At 41.5% G+C, this 9490-nt stretch overlaps 1 protein-coding gene across 1 annotated transcript; it reads right to left on the minus strand.

The window, feature by feature from the left end:
• Positions 1 to 970: 970 nt before the first annotated feature.
• Positions 971 to 7844, minus strand: siva1 (SIVA1, apoptosis-inducing factor). The gene is made up of 4 exons (XM_020515644.2): positions 7602 to 7844; positions 3350 to 3580; positions 2367 to 2523; positions 971 to 1186 (listed from the first exon to the last, which is right to left on the minus strand). Exons 1-4 carry the CDS (start codon positions 7717 to 7719, stop codon positions 1138 to 1140), a joined length of 555 nt encoding a protein of 184 aa, XP_020371233.1. The 5' UTR covers positions 7720 to 7844; the 3' UTR covers positions 971 to 1137.
• Positions 7845 to 9490: the final 1646 nt, after the last annotated feature.

Raw genomic sequence — 9490 nt, forward strand, 5'->3', positions numbered from 1 at the left:
ATCACTGTTCAGAGATGTATAATATTTCTAATTCTCAAGTGGTTCAAAAATACATTTAGCAGCATAGCTCTGGAAATTTTCACCTAATTGCAGACATCCAACAGGCTACAACTCATATGGTGGGTCAAATATTTGTACAGAATTCCCAGTCTTAACCGCTACCCTTTAAGGGGATGACCCATGAGAGGTTAAATAAGTTCAGGTCTGACTTATTTAGGGGACAATACAGGTTTAGCCAACAAGAGGGAAGAATAAATTTATATAAGAAAAGGATATTCAAGCTCGGTCCTGCTCAAGCACCATAAAATGCTCATTTGCTAAATGATGTGCCTACTGCTAGAGGTCCAGTGTATCAAAGGTCACCAAGCAGCATCAGTAGCAGAGTTAGTGGGAAGGCACATCAACTGCACTAGAATGCATCAGTGCCAAGTATCAGTATTACAGGATCAGGCCTAAAAGATAACTGCATTAGTACTGTTACAAATCCACACCTGGAATTTTGCAATTATGACTAACTGAATTATGCACAAACTTTTGGAAATAGCCCACTTGTATCAGGCCTGCAGAATTTTAACAAGCCTCACTGGATACTAGTCTAATTCATAATCTCAGTCCTCAGTTTGCAATTATACCAGTGAATTCATTCAAATTGTTGTCTTTTCTCCTACTTTCTGCACCTAGCAATTATCCTCAAACTTTAAAGTTGTAATTAAGACATCTGCTTCCTTTTAAAGGATAAATCTGTACTAAATACTGTTTTCCATATCTAACAGCAGCCATCCTGACACCTTCAGATACCCCTTGGCCGAGTCTTTAGTGTTAGCTTGGTAGTGTTCATTTTCAATTTTACTTTTGCTGAAAGAATTAGATAGGACTATCACCCATTAGAACTAGTGCAATTCAGACTAAAGCTAAATTAGGATTAAGAGTAGAGTCAGTACTTAAGGAATAAAAAGTAAGAGCAGTGGAGTACTGCAAAAATTTATACAAAGTTTTATTTATACAAATACACAAATTAAAAATAGTATATTACAATGTAGGATTTCACTTCCATTTGTGCATGAAAGTGATCAAGTTAATGCATTAATTGTAAAACATTTCTATACAAGTTACAGCTAATTCAAAGCTTCAACATCTTCATGGGAAGCAGCCATAGCAGAAAACCCGATCATAAGCTTCATTATAACTAAAAAAAAAAGAAAAGTGTGTTAGTGTTGCATTTCTCACTAAATTTATTGTAGAAGGGCAACTATTTGATTGTAGTGAAGACACCATTGGTAATCAGTTGTAAAATCAAAGCACTCCAATTACAACACGAAACCACTCTTATGCACCAACTCCAAACTGCTAAGTAAGACTAGCTAAGAAAAAATTGAACAGCTTAAGCAGAATCGCAGGGTGTCTGGTGATCAATAAAATTTAGAAGAGTCACTGGAAATGGAGTTCTAGCCACCACTGCTTCATTAAATCGTTATTCCAAGTACATGCTGCATGTTCAAAACAAAGTCAAAATACTGAAGAAGGGTCTAGGCCCGAAACGTCTGATGCTGCTTGGCCTGCTGCTGTGTTCATCCAGCTCTACACCTTGTTATACTGACAAGTTATTTGTCTTTTGTTAAAATATAGACAAAAGACAAACTTGAATATGAAATTAGTGAAGTAAAGTAATTAAACCAGTGGCTCAAAACCAGAACCAGGAAGGGATGAGGTGTAAAATGGCCCACTTGGGGCAGAGTGTTTAAAATCTTGATTTAATTAGATTTTAAGAAGTGTACAAAAATAGCATTCAAGTTTGGTGGAAAAGAGGTGCAACTCAACAATTCTCCCTACCAATGACAGAATAGATATTGAGCCTTTGATTTTGTCTCTTTTTTTAAAAACACTAAAGCATGAAAGATTTGTAGACTTCTAGAATGGTTGAAGGAATTTTATTAAAAAAAAAGGTGGAATTATGTCCTCCAGCTATAATGATATCAACACATTCCTTCTTCACCAGCACCCCCCAGCTGTTTTTGGAGAGGACAGAGGTTTCAGAGGTTTGCTTGCTGATTTTTTTTTTTCCACTGAAATTCAAAGACCTTGTTCATACGTGCCCTGACCCCTTCAGGGCAGGTGGTCCTAAATCTGGACCTTATAGCCTAGAGGCAAGAACTTAAAGACAAGGCCTTTTCAAACATTATGAAAACAGCGAACAAGAACCTCCCTAACAATAATTGTCATTGTGCTGTCAAAACATCAGCATACAAAAGGTGAACAGAATATTCAAATAAACCCAGATGGCTTAGCTATATTAATGAAATTGCAAAATTTTTGATTTCACAATATGACAATTTATAGAATGCAAAGCACAAAATAGGATTACTCACTCATTAAATGAGCATAAAGAACAACAAATCCTTGCACAGTGATCACACACTTTGCTGCAATGTTGACATATTAAGTGGTCACACTGAGAGCATGGCTCCTTGAAATTTGATGGCTTCAAACAGATAAAACAGTTCGTGGTTGCTGGCTTGATTGATGCTATGGAATAAAAGTGAGGTTGTTAGAGCAAATTACAATAAACAAAATTTCATAAAAGCAAAGATATAGGAAGATTTATTAAATTCCTAATCTGCTGTATCAAAAATATTTACATTGACAAATCATGGTTTTTTTCAAAATCTGAAGCCAGCAAACACTACCACAGTTGTCAGGAAAGTTGTCTCATATGGCCACTTAGTGGCAAGTTGGTAATTCAGCTATGCTAGTCTGAGAAAACATCAGCAGTTATCCTACTGTCGTACTCCACCCAGTGGCTAGCTTTGTCATGAACAGAAACTGGAGAGTCAAACAGCCTCTTGATGACACCCTGCAACTCAAGTCACATTTAATGCCAATACTTTTGAGTCACTATCTTGATACATATTAAAGGCCCTGCCATACAAGAACAGTATTTCTATTCACTTCTACGAACAGCTCAATATGCACTGAGTTACCACATTACTATGAAGTGCTGATATTGCCAAAAATTGCTTATATAAAAAAAACAACTTAGTTTTAGCAATCATCTACTAAACGGACAAAAAGCACAGAACACAAGCAATGCCCCATTTCAAACAACAGACCCATAAGTTGTATACGCTACCTCAAATAGATATAAATTTGTGAAATGAGGAACTGGTATAAATCCTAACACTATTAAAATGTTCTAGGCAACTGTTCTTAGGGTGCTCACTTGGATACCTAAGAACATGTTTGTGGACTTCAGTGTTTAGAACTTTAAATACTCCAGTAACTAGACAAGAACCCAACAGAATGCAAGCATCACAGCATAAAACAAGTATGGATTAATTTGGAGTAAGCTTACATCTATATGAAGATCGTGAACCTTTTATAAGTTGTCCATTGTGTCCTAGAAAGGTCTGCCCATGGAGTAACTCTCGTCTTTCACATCCATTACAAACATCTGGTTTTTTAAAGCAGGTATCTTCAATAGGCTTGGTCATGGGAACCAGTGTACAATTCTCTTCTGAATTGCCAGCCCACATACATCCCATAAAGGCTTGTGCACCATTAAACAGCAAGCTTTTTGTTTTTTCTGCAAAAAGAAAAAACATTAAAAATAAAAATTTGAAAAGATTCAAAAAATGTAAAACAAGTCAGTGACAAAATTTGAAAAAATGAATAGATATTCATAGAATCTCTACAGTGGAAAACAGGCCCTTTGGCCCAACAAGTCCACATTGACACTCAGAGCATCCCACCCAGATCCAGCCCCCTAAATCTACACATCCCTGAACACTATGGGTAATTTGGCATGGCCAATCCATCTAGCCTGAACAGCTTTGGATTGTGGAAGGAAACCAGAGCACCCAGAGAAAACCCACGCAGACGTGGGGAGAACGTGCAAACTCCACACACAGTCGACCGAGGGTGGAATTGAACCCAGTTCACAGCCACTAAGGCAGCAGTGCTAACCACTGAGCCACTATGCCATCCCTATTTGTTTAAACAGAATTTAAATAGAAATATTATGGCACAGATATTCTTATCCTGCTCTAAAAGTTCTGCATATTTCTCACCATTTCTCTTACATTATTAGTTGGGCTGCTGATAGCAAGTATTCAGGAGATGAGTTATATCTCCAGTGTGATGGGAGTGTTTAACTGAGCTGGAAGAATGATCTGCACAAATAGAAGGTAAACAGGGATATGGTATACTAAAGGTGTAGTGTTAGAAATACTAAAAGTAGTTGCACATTGGAAAGGAACAGACCAAGAAGGAATGAAGAACGTATGGAAGAGGAGGAAGACAGTGTTGGAACAATGGTGCATGACACATCAGGTGAATTCTTCAAACTGGAACCAAGCCAAACACAAGTTCACAGGGAAGAGGGAAGGAAAGCAAAGAGAATAAAATAAATGGGGTACAAAAAACCCAAAACTTCCACCATGCAAGTAGGAGACAGGGTTGGCTATATTAGGGACAAAGAAAGAAGGACAAGGCTAGACTACATAGCGAGCATTATTAAAAAAACAGTTCAGGAAAAGGATACTACAAAATTGAAGTGGAGACAATAGGAGGTAAGGAATGAAATTGTCAGGATGATTCCAGTGCTAAGACAAGTAAGGGAGAAGATAGTAGCAATGACTTTCCAGAAATATATGGGATGTTAGAAGATTGGAAAGTAAAAGTGTGATATGCTTGTTCAAGGGACGATGCAAGGATATTCCTAGTAACTAGGAAAGTCAGTTTGGCATCAGTCGATCACAAAATTTTAGGCACATCAGGGCACAGAAAGAAAAAAAATCAGACGCTTAACAGGTTTTGAGTTGATTAGAGAAACTGCATAGATTTATCAAAGACAATGCATTTGACCAATTAAATTTGCTTATGAAGTAAAAGTTGAAGTGAATTTCAGCAAATGGTTGACTTCTATTCATGAACAGAAGTTAGTCTCAGCACAATAGATAGAGAAAAACAAGGAAATTGAGTAGGGCAGCAAGATAATTTGATTGGCATGGTCAAAATCATGACAGGTTTTGATCAAATAGACAAAAAAAAATTTCCATTTAAGTGATGAAAAGACTATGGGTCATACATTTAAAGTTTTTGTTAACAATTGAAAGGGGTGCACTAAGAAAGTTATCTTGAGTTTGCTCTTGTAAGAATGGCTGAATGAGAAGATAAGTGATCTCAAAACAAAATTCTATGGGTACTTGAGAAATAAACTTGTAGGGCCATAGGACTACAAGGAAATAGACCAAAATACTCTACAAGAAGCCAGCATAGATTTGACTAACGCACTGGACTCGAGCATTCTGCAACAAAGCTATGGACTAAATGCACAGCCTAATCTGGCAAGCACCCTTTAGCAGCAACTGCTTGCATTATTAAATTGTCTTCAGCCAACACTATATGGGGCCAAGTACTCGACTTACTTTTATCACCTGAAATTTTCAAAATGCACTTTAGTTAAGTACTGAGTTCCACATTTGCACCTTTGTGAAAAGACATTTAATTTCAGAGTTCTTTGACAAATATTCATTATAAAAATACTTCAAGAATAATTGTCCAACCATCAACAAGTTGAAAACTTGAAGGATCCATGACGCATCAACTTTCCACATCTAGAGAAGATACTGCATTGCAAGATACTACAATAGTACAAAAAGACTAGCGATTTACATGGTTATTGACCACAAAAAAAAGGTCCAGAACTTGAGCACTGGATCAAAATCCTGGAACCTCCTCCCGAACAGCACTGTGGGTGTATTGACAGCACTGCAGTGGTTCTAAAAGGCAGCTCACCACCTTTTCAAGGAAAGCTAGGGACAGACAATAACTGGTAGGTCAGCCAGCAATGCCCACATCGCATGAGTTACTAAATAAAAGTGTATTTATTAGGCAGTGGAGCAAGAAAACCCTAGTTTCAAACATTTGTGGCACATTACTGACAGAACTTATATTAAGCCACTTTAAATCAGGTTTTGGATTTCCTGATTTAGTCTCACATCTACTATCACATGAAACTGCAATGGTGTTTGAGCACAAGTCTTCACTATTTTCAAAGCAAATAAGGCCCAAATCTTGCAATAAAAAGAAATGCCACTCTGTAAATCAGGTAAGAACTTTCAGTAGCCAAACAGTTAAAGACAAATCAGGAAGTTACCACTCTCCAGGAAACTGGTACAATATAGTGAGAGACTCAGCAGTGAAATACAGGCCACATGAAGCCACTGTACTCATGATACCCAATCACAGAGTCAAAGTCATACAGCACAGAAGCAAACCTTTTGGTCCAACCAGTCCACACCAACTAGAAATCCTAAAATAATCTGGCCCCATTTGCCAGTATTGGTCCCATATTCCTCTAAATCCTTCCCATTCATATTCCTTTAAAAAATGCTGTAATTGTACCAGCCTCCACCACTTTCTCTGGCAGCTCATTCCATACATACCTACCCTCTGCATGAAGGAGCCACCCCTTAGGTACCTTTAAAATTCTTCCCATCTCACCGTAAACCTATGGCTTCTAGTTTTGAATAGCCCACCCCAGGGAAAAGACCTCATCCATTCACAGCCCTCATGATTTTATAAGCCTCTAAGATCATCCCTCAGCCTCCGATGTTCCAGGGAAAAATAGCCCCAGCCTATTCAGCCTCTCCCTATAGCTCAAACCCTCCAACCCTGGGAACATCCTTGTAAATCTTTTCTGAAAACTTTCAAGTTTCAGAACATGCTTCCTACAGCAGGGAGACCAGAATTGCACACAGTATTCCAAAAGTTGCCTAACCATTGTCCTGTACAACTACAACATGACCTTCCAACTCCTATGCTCAACGCATTGGCCAATAAAAGCAAGCATACCAAACACCTTCTTCACTATCCTATCTACCACCAACTCTACTTTCAAAAGGAACTATGAACTTGCACTCCAGTCTCTTTGTTCAGCAACAATCCTCAGGACCTTCTCTAGGGGAAAAGAAACACTCACTCAAGAGGAAAAAGAGACTTAAAAACAACACAAGTTCTGCCAAACAGCCTCTTCAGCATCAAGTCAACTTTCAAAGTGTGTGAAAGCTCACCTTTTCAGCTTATACCATTTTAATTAAGAGACTTTTCATTGGAAACTATGGGTTGGAGATTTCTTTCCCTTTCTCCAGTGAAATTAAACATTCTGTTTCAGGCAGTGCACGGTTCAACACAGATTCTGCAACTGAAGTTATTACTAAGACTCGCTCTTGCCCTGTTACCCAATTTCACCACCCCCTCAACCCTGCACCAAAACAGCGTTTCTCCCTCAAGCAAAAAACTTTGCTGCAAACAGAAACGCAGCCCACAAGTGTTTTAATCCCCTCCGAAACTGAGCTCAGTTTAGTAACAGCCCCAGTTGCAGCTCACTGAAAAAGTGGCCGCGCTGTTCAGAAGGCCAGTTACCATCAACGCCGAAGTACACGACCAGACCCCAGCGTTTTACTGACTCCTATCCTCTCCTTCCCTGCCGCTTGCTCAATGCTGGAAGGGCCTCCCTCCAGGTCAATCCTGACCGTGGGCTCAGACCCTCGGCTCCCCCTCACCCCACCCAGTGCGGCCTCTAAAGGCCCAGCCTCACTCACCGTACACCTCCCGCTTGTATTTCTCCCCGAAGACCCCCTCATTCAGCTCTTTCTGGGTAACGTGAATCTTCCACTGCAGAGGCGCCGTGTCGCCGAACGGGCTAACTCTCTTGGTCATACCGACGGCACCACCAGAGCATTCACCGGGAAACCGACAGGCGCCAAACCACAACCTCTGACCCGCTCGGACACGCGCCTATCAGGAGGCAGGCGCTCGCTCACGTGACGGGGCGGGGCCCGGCTGTGGCCCCGCCCATGTCACGTGCCTCCCCTTGCCCCACCTCCTGCCACGACTTGCAGTGTCAATGTGTGTTACTGTGGATCGTGGAATCAGAGCATCTGTAGACAGAGAAAACTCAAGTTAACGATACGACTCTACCTAACTATTTCAGCATCTGCTGCAGTGCTTTAGCGAAGCTTAATGCAAGCTGTAGGAACTACACCTTAGCTGACTTACAGCCTTCAAGACTCAATATTGAGTTTGAGATAACAAGGTGCAGGGCTGGATGAACACAGCAGGCCAAGCAGCATCATAGGAGCAGGAAGGCTGACGTTTCGGGCCTACACCCTTCTTCAGAAATAGGGGAGGGGAAGGGGGTTCTGAAATAAATAGGGAGAGACGGGGAGGCGGAGAGAGGAGAGGATAGGTGGAGAGGAAACAGACAGGTCAAAGAGGCGGGGATGGAGCCAGTAAAGGTGAGTGTGGGTGGGGAGTTAGGGAGGGGATAGGTCAGTCCGGGGAGGACGGACAGGTCAAGGGAGCGGGATGAGGTTAGTAGGTAGGAAATGGGAGTGGGGCTTGAGGTGGGAGGAGGGGATAGGTGGGAGGAAGAGCAGGTTAGGGAGGCGGGGACGAGCTGGGCTGGTTTTGGGATGCGGTAGGGGGAGGGGAGATTTTGAAGCTTGTGAAATCCACATTGATACCATTGGGCTGCAGGGTTCCCAAGCGGAATATGAGTTGCTGTTCCTGCAACCTTCGGGTGGCATCGTTGTGGCATTGCAGGAGGCTTGGGGACCGCTTTGCTGAACACCTACTGAACCTGCTGAACACCCGCCTTGTTGTGGATAGTGCGGAAGGATGTTGCAGGTTACAGAGGGACCGAGATAAGCTGCAGAGCTGGGCTGAGAGGTGGCAAATGGAGTTTAATGCGGAAAAGTGTGAGGTGATTCACTTTGGAAGGAATAACAGGAATACAGAGTACTGGGCTAATGGTAAGATTCTTGGTAGTGTGGATGAGCAGAGAGATCTCGGTGTCCATGTGCATAGATCACTGAAAGTTGCCACCCAGGTTGATAGCGTTGTTAAGAAGGCGTACGGTGTGTTGGGTTTTATTGGTAGAGGGATTGAGTTTCGGAGCCATGAGGTCATGTTGCTGCTGTACAAAACACTGGTGCAGCCGCACTTGGAATATTGCGTACAGTTCTGGTCGCCGCATTATAGGAAGGATGTGGAAGCATTGGAAAGGGTGCAGAGGAGATTTACCAGGATGTTGCCTGGTATGGAGGGAAGGTCTTATGAGGAAAGGCTGAGGGTTTTGAGGCTGTTTTCGTTAGAGAGAAGAAGGTTAAGAGGTGACTTGATAGAGACATACAAGATGATCAGAGGATTAGATAGGGTGGACAGTGGGAGCCTTTTTCCTCGGATGGTGATGGCTAGCACGAGGGGACATAGCTTTAAATTGAGGGGTGATAGATATAGGACAGATGTCAGAGGTAGGTTCTTTACTCAGAGAGTAGTAAGGGCGTGGAATGCCCTGCCTGCAACAGTAGTAGACTCGCCAACTTTAAGGGCATTTAAATGGTCATTGGATAAACATATGGATGATAATGGAATAGTGTAGGTTAGATGGGCTTCAGATTGGTTTCACAGGTCGGCGCAACATCGAGGG

Source organism: Rhincodon typus, unplaced genomic scaffold (genome assembly GCF_021869965.1).
Source record: "Rhincodon typus isolate 14 unplaced genomic scaffold, sRhiTyp1.1 hic_rhity00000837, whole genome shotgun sequence".
Lineage (NCBI taxonomy): Eukaryota > Metazoa > Chordata > Chondrichthyes > Orectolobiformes > Rhincodontidae > Rhincodon > Rhincodon typus.